The 22,909-nt window shown below is 39.3% G+C and overlaps 1 protein-coding gene across 9 annotated transcripts in view; it reads left to right on the top strand.

Moving 5' to 3' along the window:
• SH3D19 (SH3 domain containing 19) overlaps positions 1–22,909 on the top strand; it is a 114,557-nt gene that overhangs the window by 53,466 nt on the left and 38,182 nt on the right. For 4 of the 9 annotated variants that reach the window (XM_075930034.1, XM_075930036.1, XM_075930035.1 and 1 more), the window contains exons 4-9: positions 5,926–5,966; positions 6,884–6,923; positions 8,235–8,376; positions 8,605–8,809; positions 9,561–10,562; positions 22,774–22,881. In XM_075930034.1, the coding sequence (XP_075786149.1) occupies positions 5,951–5,966; positions 6,884–6,923; positions 8,235–8,376; positions 8,605–8,809; positions 9,561–10,562; positions 22,774–22,881 (1,513 nt within the window). In that variant the 5' untranslated portion in view covers positions 5,926–5,950. The remainder of the gene's footprint in view (positions 1–5,925; positions 5,967–6,883; positions 6,924–8,234; positions 8,377–8,604; positions 8,810–9,560; positions 10,563–22,773; positions 22,882–22,909) is intronic. The other 5 variants (XM_075930032.1, XM_075930030.1, XM_075930028.1 and 2 more) reach the window with 2 other exon arrangements.

The raw sequence follows: 22,909 nt of genomic DNA, 5'->3' as shown, positions 1-22,909 counted from the left end.
AATGAATAACATTTCACATATGTTCTGGGCATATAAAGGCAATTTTATTTTATATATATAAAGCAATCAAAGAAATAAAAATAGTTATCCTCATCTAGTAAGCCCTAACCTCTAAATGTTATAGCAGAACAGGTTGAACCTCTGTTAACTAGACTCCTGGTCCAGCAACATCTGTGGTCCAGCAGGACCATGGATGTTACAGGATCAGAGAGTCCCAGTGGAAGGCTGGCAGCTGGGCTGGTGGGTTTAGGAGCCCGGTGCACTGCAGCAGGGTGCCATGTGTGGCCAGGAGCCTGGTGCACAGGGAGCTGGGCTGCCTGGCTTAGCAGGGAAGGGGTGGGGGAAGACTGGCAGGACAGTGGGGCTGGCAGGGGGTGGAGTGGCCAGGAGGCTGGTGATCCATCCAGGGCTGGGGGGAGTCAGTAGAAGGGGGGCCAGAAATGACCTCCCATGGTCCAGCAAATCTCTCATTCAACAACGGTCAGGTCCCAAGGGTGCCAGAAGAGGGAGGTCCAATATGTACAAAGAATAAGTAATGATAATATAATACTAGTATATGATTGGCTGTGTTACAATATTCATGTCATGAGAATTACTCAAAGGAGAAAGACATATCCCATGATTAAAGAAGCAGTGAAACAGCCATTATATATTTATGTAGACAGAATGCATAAAAAGTTACCTCTATAATCTCAGTTATAAATAGGCCTGAACCAAAACTCCCTGTCTGCTCCCCAACTCGCTCAAACGTTAATTGCAAGAATGTACAGTATCTACTGTAACAATATGTCCTTAATATCATTAGAAATATTTTTCTTTTTTGAATCTCAACTTACGTAGTCTCATTAGCTTTCATTTGCAAGGCCTCATGACAGATGTCAGCAAAGTTTATAATCTGATGATTGTGGTTAAAATGGATGAAGCTGGGAGTTCTCTCTTTCTGTTTCTCCCTCTGTTTTTAGCAGAGAAATGGGAAGTCTTGTTTCTCTCCTGCTGTCCCTGACTGTAGCCATAATTGAGGAGATAAGAACATGTAATTTCAAACGTCTAAGTAGCTCAATACAGGCCCTTCTTTCTGAGATTGATTTTCTTAATAAACCTAGGAAGTCATGAATTAGAGGAGAGAAAGAAATAGTAGTATGGGTACAGTCAGCAATTTTTTCCCTCTCCATTACCACCATTTTCTAGCCTTAATAATTGCTCTACAAGTCTGGGCTCTATGTACTACTGTATAATCAGCACAGTGCAGCTCTTATAATGGTTGGGGCCTCCAGCCAGTATTCAAATACAAACAAAAGAAATAAATAAAGCACATGGACTAGTCAAAGAAATTCAGTGTTTATATATAAAAATAAACATTGGCTAGTGAAGAGTCAGCCCAGTATGACCTCCCGTTTAAACAAAACAGCTGTCTGAAAATAAGACTTATGTCAGAGAAGGAAAAAACCCAAACAGACTAATGAAAGTTTGGAGGAGAAGAGGGGATCATGTCTTGGGGAAGGATAGCAAAGTGCACAGATTTAGCTGGAGACAGGTATAGCAGTGGCTGGCGGTGGAAGGCATTTTATGGCTCATTCCACTGATGTCATCTACTAGGCAAGAATGTGGCTAGAAGTATGAGGAGCAGTAGTAACTTGTGACAGCGGGTTTTATTGCTAACCTTTATTAACACCCTTTTGAGGGGGGCGGAGGTGCAGAAGCTGGGGCTAGGTCTACACTACAGAGTTTTTGCGCAAAAACTCGCAGAATGTCCACACAGGCATGTTTTTGCGCAAATAAAATAAAAGGTTTCCGGTGTAGGTATTCTTTCTTCTACAGCAGCTGGTTGTGGAATGTCTCTGTACAGGCCCTCCTGTAATCAGTGGTGCAGTTGTCGCTAGATGATCTAGAAGCTGATGGTTGCCCTTCTCTTTGGGGCAATAGAGGTACAGTTTGTGTTTTAAGCACCTGAGTTGCTTTTGCAGCTTAGTTTATCCTCTAGAGTGATGTCTGCAATAAAAAAATTCCCCACTGATTTCTTGCATGTAGTACTCTCCGACTATATTCGTTTTAGCATTCCTGATACGCTTCAAGGCTTACCATGTAGACTTCTGCATAAATGTGTCCAGCTGGTAGCTATAAATACCCAAGATTTCACTTTTTTTCACTATTACATTCCAACCCAATTAACTGAGCCACTAGGTTTGCCCAAAAGTTGGTTATGTTCCCTGGGATGTATTGACTGACGAACTGGAGTGTGCCTGCCATGTGGCGCTTCAGTCTTGCAGAGCTGCTATGTTCTGCATGACAGGCTTCTAAACTTTGCATGAGTGAAATTTAGAAGCTTTTGAGGAGCTAGCTTCAGGATCTGGTTTTAAAGAGCTTCATAACAAGAAAGCTCCCAGTTATCTGTACCTCGTTTTATGAAAATTTTCAATAAGATCTTTGTATAATCAGTTTCTCTGGTTTTTAACTTGTCTTTTCAACTTAGCATTCCCATAATATGTACTACTTACACACACATACATGTACGTACATACGTACGTACGTAGGGGAAGGAACCGAGAGATTATGATTCGGACTTCTGTTCTTGCTCTCTCTCTCTCTGTGTATCTCTCTGTGTCTGAGTGTCTCTCTGTCTCTCTCACACACACATGTAGGGAAAGGAACAGAGAGAGTATGATTCGGTCTTCTGTTTTAATTATCAGGAGATGGTCAGATACTACTTATATGAGGACCATATAAGTACCTAGACAGTGACAAGAATAATTTCTTAGAAATGCCAGTGTATTGCATTTTATCTTAGGCTGAAGGCAAGAATTTCTGACTTGTGGTGTGAAAGCTTTAAGAGAATCTGCAGTTAGATTAATTAGTACATAACCTTGCTATTTAAAACAATTAGCATTTCTTTAAAATTCATGGTAATCACATTGCCTAAGGATATTGAAAGATTTAATTGACAGAACTCATTTATTGAATCTATAATTGCCAGGACTAAATTTGATTTAAAAGCACAGTGTGGACCTGGGCTTCCCCCAAAGTTTGCAGATGTTCATGTCTGAGGCTTTTGCTTCTGTAATTAAAAATAAAATGACTTGTAAAAACTATGGAATCTGCCACTATAAAAAAGAAAATCAGTGTTTATATTGATACTTTAATAATGAAATGAAAATAAAATGGCCAAATTAAGATTTCCTGAGAATTGAAAAATATGATGGTGATATTTTTATTACAGTGGCACTCAGTGGCCCAAATGGGATGGGAACTCGGAGCCTGGGTTCTGTATAGACATAGACATGACCTTTCCACAAAGAGCTTTACATTCTGTGCTCACTCGGTTGAAAATAGGGATATTTGCGTATAGCTGTTTAAACGATTAACAGTTAATCCAAATGACTACATGCAACCCTTCCCCCCTTTGCTATACCTCTCTATCAGACAGGCAGACCAATACACACAGGGAACTGGTTTTAAGCCGGTTCCCCTTGAGCAATGGCTCTGTGGAGCCACATTTCCCTCCTCCCCCTGTGCTGCTGCTTCTGTATCAGCAGCGGGAGAGGGGTGGAGCAACAGCGGGGGAAGGGGGGAAGTAGGATGGAAGCCTAAGCAGCCTCTGTCTATGGGGAGCTCTGTCCACAGGCAGGTGGAAACTGATTTTTAAACCAGCTACTTACTCAATTACTAAAATACACAATATCTAACATCCCTAGTTGAAAAATAACTTTCTTCTCAGAATGGGTCATTTATTTTCCTATATTGAAAATTTGCAATGTGATTTCGGAGGTCCCATTGTGAAACATGTTTGGTAGCCTTTTTAACTCATTGCTGAAAACTATATCCCCATAATCCATATGTGTCTCAAATCTAAGAGAGAAACAAACTAGTTAGCAAGAATATTATCTAAAGTGGAAAAGATGGGGTAATGGGGTGGGGGAAATTCCAGTCATAAGGGAACTAGGGTGTGTCATAACTCTACCCAAAACTCAGAATGTACTCTCTTACCACTGCACATTTAGTTGGAACAAAAGAAATAGAAAATTACTGGTTGCAAGAAGAAAGCTAGATGAAAAATTTGAAGTCTACAATTCACATAATGAATATTTATTTAAAATGTATTGTCATTTATATTGCACCTATTGCCATTGCAAAATAAGCAGTAAAGAAAGTTGCATGCAGTACTGGAATAATAAAAACCATTGTAACAACTCACGAACATTCATACAATTTCTCCTAAAGAAAAAGTTATGTCAAATCAGCCATAAAGATTTTTTCCCCTTAAGAGCCATAAAATGGAAAGGGATAAAGAAGAACTCCGAGTTTTGTTACATGTTCTGCCGTCCCATATATAGTTATCATTAGTTTTTGTTTATCTAGTCTATAACTATGAAAGTGTTAGCATTTCTATGACAGTGAATGGCTCTGAGCTGAATAGGATTTCAGGGGACAAAAATATCGGCATGTTTCCTAAAGGTGATCCACAAAGGAAAAACAACTGGACTTATTAAATCAAGTTACATTTTTCCTGCCTTTTTGAACATTTGAAATTCAGGCCTTATCTACCCTAAAATTTTCTCTAGTTACACTATCTTGACTCTGCATTATAGAATGTCTCACTCATACAGGGTTCGAGAATTGTGACCATTTATGTTCCAGTTTCTAGAGGTCACTTGAAGCTGATATTGCACCGATTCTTTGCCCCACACACTGATAATATCCAAAAGCTCTGTGTTGCTCCTAGTAGGAGAGCATTTTGAGCAATAGCCACCTCCCTGAAAAGATGCCAGGAGGACCAATACACAGCGAGCCAAGAGGACCATTATACAATAAGCCAGACACCAGGAAATGGATTTTTTAAGTTTTGGGGGTTTGCAGGTGGAAGTTTTGGCAACAAAAAACTTCCACCTCCACACAAGACTTGCATCTGCTTGTTTTTATGGCTGCAGAGCAGCAGAGGTTAAAGCTCTGGCCAGAGTGGCTAATTGGGCATTGTGGGAAACATGTTGGAGGTCAAAGGACTTAACAAAATACTTACTGTAGTACACACTACATGATTGTCGACAATAAAGGGGAGGGGGAGAGACACTAAAGTCTTGTGTGGAGGTGGAAGTTTTTTGTTGCCAAAACTGGGCTTTTGTCGTGGCACAATGTGGACGCTCTCTGGGTTTTGTCACCAAAATGGTTTTTTGGCAACAAAACTTGCGACAAGGCCTTAAGCTAGGACACTGAATATATTTCACAGACTTGAAAAAGAGGTCTGTGACAGCTTGAAATCTTCTCTCTCACCAATAAAATTTGATCCAATGAAAATATTTCTTTACCCACTTGATCTCTGTATAGTCTGAAATGAACATGACTGTAACAACACTTAGGCTAAACAGGTGTCTCATACCAGTTGGAGTGATTTACCTCTTTTCTTTATTCTGAGTGAAAGGGAAGGTAAAGAAGGGAAATGTATGTTCATGCATGGGGGTTCAAAGATAAGCTTGGAATGGGTAGGATGCAAATTATTAAAGAATCTGATTTGACTAGTATCCCATCTGTTTATAAAGAGTTTATATCAAAGTAGACACCAATTAATAAATACCTAAAAATGCTTTTCTCATTTGAAATCAGCACAACAGAAGTATTTCTTCTTTCCTTCTCAGTTTTCCTGTTCATAATTAAAATGTCATCCCCAAGCAATTTTACTAACCTTCTGTTAAATTCAGTGTGAGAAGAGAAATTAAAAAGTCAGGTAAATTGCTCTGAATTTCTTAAAATAAATTTTATTTTGAACAATCAAACAAACCATTAGAGTTTTTCTTTAAAAAAACTGAAATCTGCACTATTCTTGTGTGACTAACACAAATCCAAATAATCTTGTCTATTGACTTATAGGAGCTGTGGATTGTTCTTTCTTCCTCACACCCTCTTTCTCTACTGTAACCCCTTCTTTTTTTCCTCTAGCACTCATGAATAGTGCACATCAAAAATGCCCCGTGGACGAGGTATGTCTGTGACAAAACTATGCCTTTCTTTTTCAAGGGGTGCTTTGCTGATTTCAGCTCTCAATCTGTCATGGCATAATAATGGTGCAATTGTCAGCTTTTGCATAGTAAGACTTTACTTCTCCCTAAATCACATTTGCTATGTAAAGATTAAGCTGAGAGTTGATTTATTTTCTTTTTTTATTTAATCGCATTTTAAAAAGTTAGCGTGGCCTTTAAAATATTTGATTTTTTTTTTAAATAAGCATGTTAAGCATATTTCTCCTGCACACAATACTATTAAATATTTACTCAGCAGACGGAAATAGTTTCTCGGGTAAATATATTTCTTTTATTGGATTAGGGTTTTTTTTTTTAAACAAAAAAATTACATCAAAATAAAAATTTGAACCAAAAACATGTTTAAAATACACAAAGTCTAGGAAACAAATTTTTGAAAGACAAGGCTAAGGAGTATCACACTGTTCTTAATCCATGGAGTGGTGAAAAACAAAAAGGCATAAAAGTATTTAAGGATGTGGTAGCCTCGCTCTTATTAATTTTACTTGCTTTTTAGTTTCTTTCAGAGCTTTCGTGTTATTTTAGCATAATGGTAACAGTTTTGGACTTTTTCCTCCTTCTCTCTGCAATTTGTCTGAACCACAAAACATGCCTCAGAGGATTCTTGAACTCCAGTGTGTGTGTAAATATACATATTCTGTGTCTTATAAACATTACTGAAGAACAGCTTTTAAAAAAATCTCTTGTTTTTAATAAAAATAAATGTTATTTAGAAAGGGCCACTCTTTTAGAAATCTGTTGTTTATCATCAAATGTTACATAAGGTCAGTTATGATTATGATGGCTTTTTACCATCTTCAGTTTGTTGCTGTACTAGTCTAAGTTAACTTTTTTTTCTCTTTGTTTTACTTTAATAGCTTCTCGGACTTCTCATACTGAACAGCAGAGAGATAGAAGGTATAACATGATCATTTGTATTTCAATCATGTCCTATAATAGTTGGTTTTAGAGTTCATTTTATCTGATAGTGTTAGGATCCTTTTTCCTTTTCTTTTCTTTTCTTTTCTTTTCTTTTCTTTTCTTTTCTTTTCTTTTCTTTTCTTTTCTTTTCTTTTCTTTTCTTTTCTTTTCTTTTCTTTTCTTAGTGATCACTGGAACCAAAGCAGTAAATGCATACATTTTTTTAAAAATACGATTTTTAAAAGATGGGCTTTTGATCTGAAATTTTTAAAAACATGTATTGCAGCACTACTACCTTCATACACACTCCTTTTCTATGTGATCATTTTAGGTTGAGAATTCAAACTTTAATACATACATTGTTCAGTTCATTCCCTTGCGGGACCTGGCATTGGCCACTGTTGGAAGACAGGATAGTGGGCTAGACTAAAGATGCATTGCCGTACCGGCACACTGAGCAGGGTAACTGGTGCCTGGCCCGGCTGTAGCAGCCTGCCCAGTCCAGCCGGAGCAGCTCCCTGTCTGCACTGCCTGTTGTGTAATGCGGCAAGCCGGTTAACCAGTTAAACATAACATTTTAAATGGGATTTTGTATCCCTTGGCTAAATGGGTCTTTGTTCTGATCCTATATGGCTGTTCTTATACACCCCTTTCCAACTTCTCAAAATAGGTGCCCCAAATTAACTGATCATAACAAGAACCTTTTAAACATATATTTGTGCACTACTTTTCTGATAGCAAACTGACGGCAGAAGCTACCATGGCAAATGGTCCATGACGCCAGATATCTAACATCCCACAGTGGCCAAGAATGTTGTGCAAGTCAATACAACTCATTCTTACATCAAAGCATTCACCAAGCTTTTCATTCTATGGGCGCAATAGTCTAACAATAGAGAGATGATCAGGCTCTCACTCTCTTCCTAGCTGTTTGGTTCTCAAAAATCTTTTGTCATACAGAATATCTTAAAAGGTTCCATAGAGCACAGTCATGCAATATTGAATATGAGTGTTGGAGGATATATATTTACTCTTGTAGACAACTGATTTACGCTCAGGCCTGATCTATGCTAGGACTTAGCCCTCCAAGGTCGAATTTATATGTGATGCATCCACACTATCATGCCTGTTATTCCAGTAAGGGGTTGCAGAATTTGAACTCTTTAGTTCTGCTTTTCAAGAGGAATAATGCTATTCCCAAACTTGTAAGTCTGTAATAATGTTAATATGGATGCTTTGGTCTTGCAAGTCAGTCATGCCTTCCATGTCCTACACATCACCTTTTTTATTCTTTATGTTCCTTTGCAGACGTCCTGAGATTACAATAGTTGCTGCTGAGCCTCTCCGACCATCCTCCTGGTTTCTAGGTGGAAATGTCACTCCACAGGGATTAGGGTTCCCTCCTCCTTCCCAGGCTAACTGGAGGACAAATGATCTTGTTCCAGCTGAGGTGAGCGGATAATGGACGTATTTACTTTTGTGTGTATTTCATGTTAACTGTAAAGTGTAAAGAGGAACAATAACCTCTCCAGAACTCATTGTCCTCTTAAAAGAGAACTGTTCCAATTTTGATTTTGTTGCTGTACCGGTCATTATAACATTTCTAAATTCCTGTAGGGGATTTTAATTTTCACATTTGGACCCATTCACATTTTTACCTTTTTTTTAAATTGTGTAGCTTCCACCATCTTATGAGCAGGTGATAAAAGAAATTAACCAAGTGCAAGTCAGTCCAACAAATAACAATAATGCTGCTGCTGCTTCTAAACACACTGCTACGTCTGCAACACAGACTGACTTTCCAGAAGAAATAATCATCAATTTGCCAAGAAGTAGTGTAAAAAATAACCAAACTACTCTCTCTGAATCTGAAACTGTTCCAGGTAAAAGCTTTATATTGTGTTCTGGGGATGCTTTTAAAAGTCAATGTGATCATTTTTGCATTCAGTACAAGTGTTTCATTTATGGACTAGTTGATGCTGTGAATTACTGCATTCTCTTCTTACCTCTGATAACTGGATATTCCATTCTGGCCTGGGTCAGAAGTAAAAATGTGGTGTTCTTTAATATTACCCAAAGCTACCATGCATTTAATATTTAATATTTCCCCCCACAAAATCAGCACAAGTATTTTTCCACTCTATTGGCAATCGGTAAATAAAGTTAATCTGCACTAGTAAAGAGATGCTGAAAACACTGGGTGGAAGAGCAAGGAGGATGTAGATCAGGACTGAGATGTACACAAACCTAGTTGGAGAAGATGGTGTACTGTTCCTTGTTCTAGCCAGTGCTGGGAAACCCTAAATGTCATGAAACTTTTTTTAATATATATTTTTCATTATTTGATGGTGGTTTGAGTATGTTAAAATGAAAGTGCTGCAAGTCAGCAAAGTAAGTTTGGACTTTTTACTTTTAAATTCTGTGTATTTGAGCAAAGATCAATTCTTTCTGTAGTGTAATAATATTTTTGCCGATTGAGAAAGCAAGATTGACAAATCTAATACAAGAAACAGTGAGTCTAAGTGGAATAGTTGCAAGAATTTCAGTCAGAATGGTTAGAAAGGCCAAATGACAAAATAAATTTGTGTTTAAGATGTGTGAGAACACAATTTTAAAGCTTCTTTTTTCTGTCAGCAGTGCAAAGTCCTCTCAGACCTCCCAGACCCATCCTGAATAGCAGTCCTTCAGAAAATGAGGCTCCCTTAGTTGTCTTTCAAGCTTCTGAAGAATGGAAGTGCCAAGAAAATCCCAGTAATGTGACAGGTCCAGTACCGAAACCAAGATCAAAAGGCAATCTCAGACCTGTTGTCAGAGATATTCAAAGTAAATCACAAGACAATCAGGAAGAAGTGAGTCAGCCTCAAGCTGAAAAGGAGCCATCTCCAAATCAGCCTGTGAACCTCTTAGTTGATAGATTATCAGATAATCACATGTTGTTGAACAGTATGAATACAGAAAAAAGCCAAAATAGTATTGGTTCAAGGATCAAAGCTTTTGAATCCCAAACAAGTTCTGATACCTCAGGATTATCAAAGAAACCAGAAATTGCTCCACGATCATTTGGCCCAAGACCATCAGTAACTGCAAAAAAGCCAATAGTAGCTCCAAAGCCAGAGCTAGGGGCCAGGAAAGCTTCAGGAGAGTTGGATTCATGGACAGGAAGCACACACAAAGCTGCACCCAGAGAATGGCACCCTGCCCCTCAAGAAGCCAGGAGCGATGTCGTAACCAAACCTGAATTGCCAAAGAAACCAAAACCTAATCTTGTAAAAAGTACTAGTAACAATTTGCTTGATGCAAGGAATGGGGCAGCTTCAGAGAACAATGTTGGACAAAAGAAATTCCCAGTTCCTGCTCCAAGGCCACTCATTCCCAAAAAGTCATTTTCTGTAGAAAGTCCTACCCCTTGTTCGACTTTACTAAAGCCAGTCATTGCTGCTCCCGGTCTCTCTGAAGCTGCCCAAGCAGTGGCTTTCAAGTCACTGAGGGAGTCATCCACTCCAACAAACTTCTCAACATGTACATTACAAAGTAAACCAGCTGGGGAAGGAGATCTTATCAGTTTTGATGATGACATTTTTCCCCCTAGTTCAGTTGGTTCAGTTCAAGAATGTACTAGTTCTGAAGCAGCTGCAGGTAAGAACAAACATAAGGACATAAATTACAAGTTTGCATGCACATAATATTGTACGTATTTACTGCAGTATTAGTATATGTATATATAAAATTACCTGATTTTTGTTGTATTAAGCTTCATGTGAAATAACATAGACTCAAGAGATCGATATGAATGACCAATAATATTCCCAGGCTGTGTAATTTTGAGAATATGCCAACTGGATTTATAACAAGCGTAACTAAAATAATATATAATAAGCTCAGTAAACTCCACCTGTTCCTTCCAGGATGAATCATGATGCTTTCTTGGGCACTGGAGATATCTTGCCCCGTGCTCTCTGATCTATCTAGTACTAATATCTGAGTACCTAGCTCCTGGACAGTGAGTAGTATGTGTATAGATATTTATTCCCAATTATGTAAGTGAGAAGTAACAGTGTGCAATTTACTTTGGGAAATCATGACCAAGCACCGTAAAACATCATGCACCATGAGTGGAGGAAATGAGTGCAATTATTCGAGAATCATAGAATTATAGGACTAGAAGGGACATCGAGAGGTCATTTAGTTCAGGCCTTCACTCATGGCCAGTGTTCCCTTTAATTTTTCCCACCCCCTTGAGCTGAATGAATTTTGTTATGTGCACCAATATGGAGATGGTGTGTCAGACATCACCTTCATATTGGTGCACATAACAAAATTCATGTGGTGGGGTGGGGTCAAAGCGCACTCCAACTACAGTGGGGGAAAGATGCATGGAGCTGGGCCATCCTTCTCTGGCCACCAGACTGGAGCCCATCTTGGGGATGGAGAGGCATTCCTCCTCACCTTGCACAGGTGCCTTGAGTGTTTGTGCGGTGCTAAATAGGCAACTTTATGGCCACACAGCTTACTGGGAACTTAGCTCATGGTAGGAATAAGTGTTATCTAGGTCATCCCTAGCAGGTGTTTGTCTAACCTGCTCTAATAAATCTCTAGTGATTGAGATTCCACAACCTCCCTGGACAATTGATTCCTGTGCTTAACCTGCCTGTGGTTTTTCATATTGTTCAACCTAAACTGTCCTTGCTGCAATTTAAGCCCAGTGCTTCTTGTCCTATCTTCAGGGGTTAACAAGAACAATTTTATTTTTTCCTCTGTAAAAACCTTTCACGTACTTGAAAACTATTATCATGTCCCCTCCCAGTCTTCTCTTCTCCAGATTCAACAAACCCAGTCTTTTTCAGTCTTCCCTCACAGATCATGTTTTCTAGACCTTTACTTATTTTTCTTGCTTTTCTCTTGTTTGTCTACATCTTTCCTGAATTGCGATACCCAGAACTGGACATAATACTCCAGTTGAGGCCCAATCAGTGCAGAGTAGAACAGAATTAGTTCTTGTGTCTTGCTTACAACATTCCTGCTCATACATCCTAGAGTAATGTTTGCTTTTTTTTTCAACAGTGTTACAGTGTTTACTCAGATTTAGCTTATAGTCCAATATGATCCTCAGATCCCTTTTTGCAGGACTCTTTTCTATACAATCATTTCCCATTTTGTATAGGTGAAGCTATACAATTCCTTCCATAACAGAATATTGTACTTTGCATTTGTGTCCTTATTAAATTTCATCCTATTTACTTCAGACTATTTCTCCAGATCATTTTGAAGCTTATAGGGGAGGTGTTTCCACCAGCAGCAACCACCACCAAACGTGACTTTTTGGTTCAATCAAAACTGTTTGGCAAAGGACCAAATTTGCAAAGTTTTGTTGACTTTGCATTTTATGGCAAATAATATATCTGAGAGAAAAATCTGAAGAACTTTTAAAAATCCTATTTGGTCCCTATCTGCGTCTTTAAGCTTCTAAATATCTTGGAAAATAAGTGTCTCAGAATTCAGACCATAGGCTCTGCTCCTGCAAAGAATGGGACCCTAGGGTATGTCTAGACTACATGGCTCCATCGATGGAGCCATGTAGATTAGGTTTCTAGACATAGGGCAATAAAGCGGCGATTTAAATAATCGCCGCTTCATTTACATCAAAATGTGCCGATCAGTTGTTTGGCGGCACAGCACGGTAGTCTGAACACTCCGTGATTGGCAAGGGAAGCCCTTGTCGACCGCGGAGCATCCAGACTATTGCGCTGTACCACCAAACAGCTGATCAGCACAGCGCGGCAGCCATTTTGATGTAAATGAAGCGGCGATTATTTAAATCGCTGCTTCATTTCCCTTTTTTGAGTACACTAATCTACATGGCTCCGTCAACGGAGCCATGTAGTTTAGACGTACCCCTAGTGACCATACAGAGCTCATCACAGAATTGGGAAGTTAGATTGTAAACTCCATGGGGCGCAGAGACTTATCTTTCTCTGTTTTTATATGGTTCCTGGCCCAATCTTAATTGGGGAAAAACTCCATAGGGAAAAGCAGATATATTTCAATTATGTTTACACACATTAATTAACACATCTTTTATTTGCTAAATTTCTCTTTCCTAAACTTTGGTAACTTTACAAAAACAGCTTCTTTTTTTTCTTGAAAAGGAATTCAAGCATGTATTGATTTATGTCTGTTCATGGGCCATATAGTACTGTAATGGCTGTAGCTAACATAACATACTGGAGAGTTTTAAATTTTACTTAACTTGTTTTTGAGAACTGCACAAATACAAGTCATATTCTTTTGCTGATGAAGCTCATTACATTTAATACTATGGGTAACTTTGGTTCCTACTCCAGAGTTCCATCTGTCATTACAATACTCTGTTTTTAAGCAGAATTCCCAACTGCAATCCATAGGGAGTGCCTATTAAAAACAGATGATACAATAAAGCCCATGGTGAATGAAACACATTTTTGAAAATGTGAATTTGGGAGTGAGGATGTGTGTGCGTGTGAGAGAGAATTAATAATGTCTAGTACTTTTTTTTAGCTGTTTCACGTAAGCATTAAAAAAATTCAGCTCTTTGAAAAAAGATACATAAATAGTGCATATGTCACATGAAGCTAATATTTATTAATGGTAATGTGTTCTCATTATAACATGTGCTTTGCATAATTGGATGTCTCTTTTCTGTATTGATGCAGTAACTCCAGGATGGGTTTAGGAAAGTAACTGTAGAAATGCCTTATAAGTTCAGTACTGCTGATAGTGATACATATATTTGTCAGAACTGTTTGAACTAGATAATGAACTGCTTTTAAAAAACTGAAATAAGGTGACCAGTATTCTATTGAAATGAAATGTGCTGTAGTGTAGGGGGGGATCAGTTCAGAATAGACAACATGAGTCCTTTTCTTTGTGGATTGATGGGATCTGGAACACTTCAGAAGCAGTATCATTCTCTTGGGAAGAGAAAACTTGAGAATTACTTCCTAGACCACTCCAGGAAATGTAATGGGACTGGAAATGACTGTGTCTGAATAGAATTATTTTTCGCTCATCTTTATCCATTAGCGTGTGCCTGCAGTACAGAGCAGATCCTAAGACTTTTCCCCAAGCATTCAAAGTGTGGTTAAAGGAAACAGACAACTAAAAATACTGTGGAGCCCAGCTGATAAGCATTCAGGCATAATTCTTAAATTTAATGGTCCATTGCAAAGAAAACAGAATCGTAGCTACATACATGACAGATTGCCCCACTGATCCAAGAGAAATTAAATAAATATGGAACCAGAAATCCTGTGCTAGAATTGCCAGAAAAACCAACTCTCTGCCAGAAAAGAAAAAGAGCACCACTTCTGTTTACCTTTCTGATACATTACAGTCATCCTATAGATACACATGAAAAAAATACTAGGTTCACTTTTTCAAGGTGGACATTTTAATTACAAACTCAAAAATTAAGTATAGAAGAACCAGATTAAATCAGGATTAACTCCAATAAAATCAGTAAACTTGTCTAGGTGTTGGTGACATCGGAATTGTGCCCCTATTAGTTGTTACTATTGGTAGCACTATGACTTGACAAGGGATTCACAAGAAAATAACTTGCGAGGGGAAAAAATATGCTGACGTATTGCACCTACATTAAGTGCTTGCCCTGTTCCCATAGGAACAGCTTTAGGTTAACAAGATGAATCCACAGTAAAATGCTTTGTAAAGGCATGAAGAGCAGCTGTAATCTGCTCTCAGTTCCCCAGACCTTTGCATTTGTATTGAATAATGACATCACAAAATGCCAGTGCTCCATGCTTGTTGCTATGGAAACCTTACACCAGAAGAAGGGGCTTTAGTAGATGGTTTTTGGGACACAACACTTACCACTTGTCTTTAAGAGAACAGTTTTACATCACAAATGAGAATGTACAGAAACTAAATATTTCTGAAATGCAGCTAAAATATCCTGTCTGGTGCTTAAACTTGTTTTAGGACTGTGCAGAGATATCATTGCTGTAGTTAGAGCCTGATGCAAATCAGCAGTTCAGTCCAGTCTGCCATTTATAGCCAATATGGTGTACTAGAAAGAAACTGCAGGATAAGAACATGGGGCTACTGGGTGGCCCCACGTTAGCAACTCCTCCGGCACAGCTGTGCTACCCCCAGCGCCTCCACACAGGGTCTCTTCCATCCATACAGCAGCCCTGGCAGAGGACAAAAGGTGGAGGTGGCCTGGCTGCTCCAGAGGAGCTGCTGGCGAGGGGCCTCTTGGTGGCCCTACATTCTACTCTTTTCTCTACTGCGTTTCCCAGGATCGGCCTGACGTTCAGGCCTCTCCCACGCACTGCAGTGGGGAAAGGAGAGAATGAGAGCAGCTCCTCTAGCACAGCTGTATTGCCCCTGGTGCTGTCCTATGGCGGAGGTGTAGTATGGAGCTTAGACATGGCTACATGGAAGGGCTGGGGTGATAGAACAGAGCTGAAGGAGCTGCTGACATGTTTTTCCTTTTGCCGCTAGTCTGTGGCACAGCAGGAGAGACAGAGCCCTCTTCTGGTAAGGTGGTGGATCATGGGGTAGGAAGAGGAAGAGCATAGGGGACCTGGGCTGGGGGCAGGGAAGAGTCAAGTAGAGAGTCATGTGAGGAGGCCCCCATTAGCTGCTGCCCCTCTTCCTATTCCCCATATTGGTAAGAAATGGATTCCATTTGCACCATTGCCACAAATACAACACAGCAAACTGTTCCACAGAACATGAGTCAAACACCAATGTAAGCACACGTGATGAAACAGATTCTGGGGCACCACAGCAGTTCAGCTAGCATGCTAAAATGAATATAAACATTAATGAATTTACCCTGTGAGGTATATAATCTCCACTTGGAAAGAGGGGAATTTAGGTACAGAAAGCTTAAAGCCCTGGTTTTACAGAGTGCTCAGTACCCACAACATCAGCTGAAGACATTGGAAGCATTGGGTGCTCAGCACTTACATACAACAAACCTCAAGCAACTTGCCCAAGGCAGGCCCACTGACCGGGGGGAGACAAAGGGGACAGCTGCCTTGGAGCCCAGCAATTCTAAAGAGCCCAGCTGCGAAGCCCTGGGCCCTTTAAATCGTCGGCTGAGCACCACATGTTGTGCTCCAGGTGTCACTGAGGAATGGCTGGCCCCAAACCCATGTTTTCCACCCAAGACCCTGCCCCTTCCAGGAGCACGGAGTCAGCTCCACCACACCTTTCCTAGGGGTTCCCCTGGCTGATGGTCATAGAGAAGGCAGAACCTTGCTTTGAATGCAGATCTCCTGAGTTCCAATCAAGTGTAAACCTTCCTCGACAAGGCCTAAATTAAGTATGAATTTACTTAAGGTTCAAGGAGAGACACAGGCCAAAATTAAGCCACTCAAAATGTGTAAGCATCTATTTTGAGTTAGTGCTCTAATTAAGATTTGTAGTGCTTGTTTGTTTTTTCCCCTAGTTCTGACCTGTGCAATTGTAATCACATATAGTCAGAGGTTTCAGTATCCATTCTGACAAATCTATTTTACAAAGCCATACGGTGGAAATAATAGCTCAATTTCACCTTTAGTTTGAATATAGTGTTCTTCTCTTTCATTTAGCCTCTTGTACCATGAGGTGCAAAGGGTGTCCACAACTTTCCACCTTTTATTTTGACCTTGTGCTGCTCTGTTCAGACCGCTGAATGTAATGTTGGTGTATTAAACTTTTTTTCCGTTGTTCTGCATAATGTTTTCCTAGATCATCCTCTTTTATTCTCCTGGTGACGTCCATCTTATTACTTATCATGGAAGTTGTGTTGGTGGCATTCTTAAAGCATGTTCTGAGTGTGTCCATCTTCTTCTTACCATCTGTAATTATTTAGTTTGGTTGGCTTTAGTTAGAATTTTTGATGATGCAAGAAATTCTTTCCCTTGTATTCTGAAGCTCTTCCCTAGGCTTTTACTTCGGAATGCATTACATTTCTTAACAGTTTCAGTTGTAGATTTCCATGATTCTGCTTCAGAAAGGAGAGACATAATGCTGATATTAAAAATTTGTATTTTGGTATCTGTGCCAGTCATGCTACTTTTCCAAATATTTTCAAGCTAGTATTTTTCCATCTACTCTGATGGATACTTTTGGGACATTGATAGCTGTATATTTTGTCTTCCCCTTGTTGATAAACAAGTCAGCTGGATTTGCTTTCTCTTCTACAAGTTGGGACTGCTCTTAAATTACAAGATGTGTTAAACTGAACAGAACAATGTCATTAGAAAAAAATGAGGACATTAAACTGTGCTTTATCATTTATCCCTAACATTAATTAGTCCATGACATAGTGCAAGACCAGTGTAACGATAGTGGGGACAATGAACCTTTGCCTTACTCCATTTATGATGCCAACAAATCGGCATTCCCAGTGCTATTATGTCATTCTTGGTGTATTGAGAACACAATTTCCAGGACTTAATCAAAACAGAATGGCTTTTTTCAAAAATACTTAATAAATATGTTTCTCACTTTCCCTCTCACTACCTGTTTGAAAGTTTCCTTCATTTTTGTTGATGTGTCTACCACATCTTTTACTTTTCATAAAAGAAAGGAACATAAAAACATAGCTCATCTTATTGTCTCCTAGCTATGGACTAAAAATAAAAGCTTCAGAAAGATAGCCATCGTCTTCCCCTAAATAAAGGCATATACTTCATCATCCCTTTTATTTTTTGGTGTGGAATAAGGATGGCAAAACAGAGCTGGGTGAAATATATGTTTTCCTCTTCTAAGCCAGTAGAACCAAGAAAAAATATACACTATACTCATGCACATGGTATTTTCCCCTAACTTAAGCACACATATAAGGGAATATACCAAGCTACTTTATTTGCTGCTACAGAGAAGTCAGACTAAAAAATACAGGCTGTAAAAAGTATAGAAAAGGATTATTAAAGAAAAAAGGTAATAGCTTATTGGTATTGGTGTTATCTGTTATGAAGAATGCCCTAGAAAAATGAATTTTCTGGCATTGAGAAGCCCTGAGTGTATTAGCAATTCTATTTTCACACTTTTCTGAATCATGCTCAAATCAGGCCCAATTGTTATTAAACACCTTTTTAAAAAAAATCATATGCTATCAGTCCCATTACACAAAGCAGCATAATATTTTACTAGACAATTTCCACTAACACAACTCTGGGGAAGAGAATGACACAAACAAGTTAATGAGGTTTAAACTAATTATGAAGTGACAATATTATTACTGATCATAAGATAATGAGTGGAAAAGTCATGTTCTCCTAAATGCTTGCCTTAGCCTTGTGACAAATAGCTCCCAGATGATATAATGGTGACTTTTTCTCAGAGGTTACCTGTGTAGAGCAGTATCTCTAAAACAGCACTAAAGATTGGTAAAAAGGGTAGAGAGAGGAAAAATGGAAACTCTTGACAGCTAGGGTAGGGGTGGACAATAATTTTTGACCCGGGGGTGGGGGCGGGGGAGTGGTGGGGCTTCCATGGGCCAGATCAACTCTCTTAGCAGGCTGGATCTGGCCCGTGGAGGCCCTTTTGCCCACCCCTGAGCTAGGAGCTGTTACAAATTATATCCCCATCCTGTAAAAATGTTGGCATGGGTTTCTCTTTTTGATTTAACGATGCATCTATCCATGCGGGATTGGGGCTTCAATGTAGGAATGTAAAATCCCCAATTAATCAGTTAAATGATACATTTAACTGGTTAGCTTCTTAACCAGGAACCTTCGGGTGAGTGGATGGAGATGCTGCTCCAGCCCAGTTGGGCTGCTCCAGGCCGGCAGGGCTGAGCCCACCATGAGCGGGGACTGTTCCGGCTGAACAGCATGACACAGTGGGGTGGACAGGCTGTTCCAGCCTGGCAGGGCCACTGGTTAATCAGTGACCGGTAAGCATCACCTGGTACCACAACAAAATGACCATTTACAAAGACATTTAAATGTGTAGCTATATATAGTTGAATGAGATCCACAGTACACAATAGTATTTATTTGGCGGGGGGGGGGGGGGGGGAGGGGGAGAGAGGTTGTGTGACCTGTTCAGCTCTACTATAATAACTGGTTACACTACCATATGGAGTATTCTCTAAGTGAAATTATCTTAATTGAGCCTATTTTAATGGAATGATGTAGTTAGAATATATCTCTTCTGTCTCCCCCTCCATAATTCAAATTTGAAAGCATTTAAATAAAAATGCAATTTAAAACAAAGCCATTAAGAGGTAAACACTATATTTTTATGTTTAAAAGCCTCCAATTTAAATCTCTGAGTAGCAAATTGGTAGGCTTCATCAGATTATTCTTTGCAAAAAATGTCCTCTCTGTCTTTTATTAATGTAAATTCTGAACACGTAACTTAAAGAAAATATTTTATATTTTACCCCAGGAAGACTCATTTTGTGTAGGGTGTATTTCCTTTAATTCTATTTTGTCCTTTCCTGATTTCAATGAAAAGAAGAATATGGAGAATTTAAAACAAATACCCATTGTGATTTCTTATCTAAGTGCATCAGACACTCAATAACATTTTGTGTAGCTAGCATACATCTGAACAGCTATCATATGAGATCAATGCTTATTTACAAGGGCCGTGTGACTGGTGGATTTGTTGGCCAGAATACATCTCCCATTTCCATTGTATGCAACTATGCTGTCCTAATTGTTGGCATTTTAGTGTATGAGGATGGATACTGCCAGAGGAAGAAACAGTACTTCAATAATATGGAGTAGATCTAAAATAGATGCATGTTCCTTGGGATAGAGGTAATAGGAGTCCTGTAGTAAGACGTTATTTGTTTATCCCAATACATGTCTATGGCTGCCTTTTGTATGATATTTAAACAATTCATAAACTGTTATCACTTAAGCATTAAGTATGGGGCCCAGAGAGGGTGAGTAACTTGCCCAGTGTCATCCAGCAATATGTAGCCAGAAATAGAACCCGTCTCTGATTCTAGTGTTTTAACTACAAGGCAAGCCTTCCCCATAACTTCAGGATTATGATCTGTAAGAAAAAAAAATTCAAGGAAAACCTGATTTAGCCACTTATTAGGAGATGGAGGGGACGCCAAAAAGACTTTGTAACCAGAGCCTAATATTTGCAGTGGAATATGTTGCTTTTTTTCGTTAGCGCTTTTTTCTTCTGTGGGAAATTGTCTCTTTTACAAGTATGAATGCATATCAGAGCAACTGCTTTGGAACATGTACTAAAGCTGTACTGACTTTCCAAAGATTTGCTATACAGAGATGCACTTGCTGTTGAACTATGATTTGAATAGTCCTGGAGAGCACCTGGAACATGTTTTAAGTTCATCTTTGCATCTCTTCTGAGTACACATTTAGAAAAATGTACACTATTAAATAAGGGCAGAGTAATCTGCTTTCATTATCTCTATATTTATTGTCTTTCCGTACTGAGATGGTGATGTTTCTCTTTGTCATGAAAGGTTTCAGAAGGTTGAAAAAGCTACCAGAGGAGAAGCTGTTCTGGATTTGATTTTAACAAATAGGGAGGAACTAGTTGAGAACTTGAAAGTGGAAGACAGTTTGGGGGACAGTGATCATGAAATAATAGAGTTCATGATCTTAACAAAACGTAGAAGGGAGACCAGCACAATTGAGGTAATGGATTTCAGGAAAGCAGATTTTGATAAGCTCAGAGAACTTGTAGGTAAAGTCCCATGGGAAGCAAGACTGAAAGGGAAAAACAACTGAGGAGAGTTGGAAGTATGTCAAAGGGACGTTGTTAAGGGCCCAAAAGCAAACAATTCCGCTGTGTAGGAAAGATAGAAAATATGGCAAAAGACCAGCTTGGCTTAACAAGGAGATCTTGCATGATCTCAAAATAAAAAAGGAGTCCTATAAAAAATGGAAACTAGGACAAATAACAAAGGATGAATATAGGCAAGCAACACGGGAATGCAGGGGCAAGATTAGAAAGGCAAAGGCACAAAATGAGATCAAACTAGCTACAGGCATAAAGGGAAACAAGAAGACCTTTTATAAATACATTAGAAGCAAGAGGAAGACCAAGGACAGGGTAGGCCCACTGCTCAGTGAAGAGGGAGAAGCAGTAACAGGAAACTTGGAAATGGTGAAGATGCTCAATGACTTCTTTGTTTCGGTCTTCACCGAGAAGTCTAGAGGTGTGCCTAACGTAGTGAATACAAGCAGAGAGAGGGTAAGTTTAGAAGATAGGATACACAAAGAACAAGTTAAACATCACTTAAGAAAGTTAGATGTCAGCAAGTCAGCAGGTCCTGATGAAATGCATCCCAGAATACTCAAGGAGCTGATAGAGGAAGTATCTGAGCCTTTAGCTATGATCTTTGAAAAATCATGGAAGACAGGGGAGATTCCAGAAGACTGGAAAAGGGCAAATATTGTGCCCATCTATAAAAAGGGGAATTAGAACAACCCAGGAAACTACAGACCGGTCAGTTTAACGTCTGTCCCAGGGAAGATAATGGAGCAGGTAATTAAGGAAATCATATGCAAACACTTGGAAGGTAATAAAGTGATAGGGAATAGCCAGCATGGGTTTGTGAAGAACAAGTCATGCCAAACTAATCTGATAGCTTTCTTTGATAGGATAACGAGCCTTGTGGATAAAGGAGAAGCGGTGGATGTCATATACTTAGACTTTAGTAAGGCATTTGATACGGTCTCGCATGATATTCTTATTGATAAACTAGGCAAATATAACTTAGATAGGGCCACGATAAGGTGGGTGCATAATTGGCTGGATAACCGTAGTCAGAGAGTTGTTGTTAACGGTGCTAAATCCTGTTGGAAAGGGATAACAAGTGGAGTTCCGCAAGGGTCTGTTTTGGGACCCGTACTGTTCAATATCTTCATCAATGATGTAGATATTGGGATAGAGAGTACGCTTATTAAGTTTGCTGATGATACCAAACTGGGTGGGGTTGCAACTTCTTTGGAGGATAGGGACATAATTCAAAATGACCTTAGCAAGTTAGAGAAATGGTCAGAGGTAAACAGGATGAGCTTTAATAAAGAGAAATGCTAAGTGTTCCACTTAGGAAGGAACAATCCGTTCCATACATACATGGCGGAAAGCGATCTAGGGGTCATAGTGGACCACAAGTTGAATATGAGTCAACAGTGTGATGCTGTTGCATAAAAAGCAAATATGATTCTAGGTTGTATCAACAGGTGTGTTGTAAGCAAAACTCATGAAGTCATTCTGCCGCTCTACTCTGCACTAGTTAGGCCTCAGCTGGAGTACTGTGTCCAGTTCTGGGCGCCACATTTCAAGAAAGATGTGGAGAAATTGGAAAGGGTACAGAGAAGAGCGACAAGAATGATTAAAGGTCTAGAGAACATGACCTATGAAGCCAGGCTTCATGAACTGGGCTTGTTTAGTTTGGAAAAAAGAAGATTAAGGGAGGACATGATAGTGGTTTTCAAATATCTAAAAGGGTGTCACAAGGAGGAAGGAGAAAATGTGTTCTTCTTGGTTTCTGAGGACAGGACAAGGAGTAATGGGCTTAAAGTGCAGCAAGAGAGGTTTAGATTGGACATTAGGAAAAAATTCCTAACTGTCAGGGTGGTCAAATATTGGAATAAATTGCCAAGGGAGGTGGTGGAATCTCCCTCTCTGGAGATATTTAAGAACAGATAGACATCTGTCAGGGATGGTGTAGACGGAGCTTGGTCCTGCCTTGAGACCGGGGGGACTGGACTCGATGACCTCTCGAGGTCCCTTCCAGTCCTATGATTCTGTGATTCTATGATTCTATACAAGTGGATTAATAACGAATGAAATGTCTGTCAAGATATATGTTTGACAAAGACATACTAAATAAGTTGTCTTTTTTCCTTAGATCCCTTTCAGTTACCCGCCAAAAATGAGCCTGCAAAAGAACAGACAGTTCAACCAGCTATAGCACGGAAACCTACTGTGATCAGAATCCCATCTAAACTAGGGAAATGTAAGTTCTTCATATTTTTATTTCTTAT

Source organism: Pelodiscus sinensis, chromosome 5 (assembly GCF_049634645.1).
Source record: "Pelodiscus sinensis isolate JC-2024 chromosome 5, ASM4963464v1, whole genome shotgun sequence".
Taxonomy (NCBI): domain Eukaryota; kingdom Metazoa; phylum Chordata; order Testudines; family Trionychidae; genus Pelodiscus; species Pelodiscus sinensis.
This window is presented reverse-complemented; position numbering and strand designations above follow the sequence as displayed.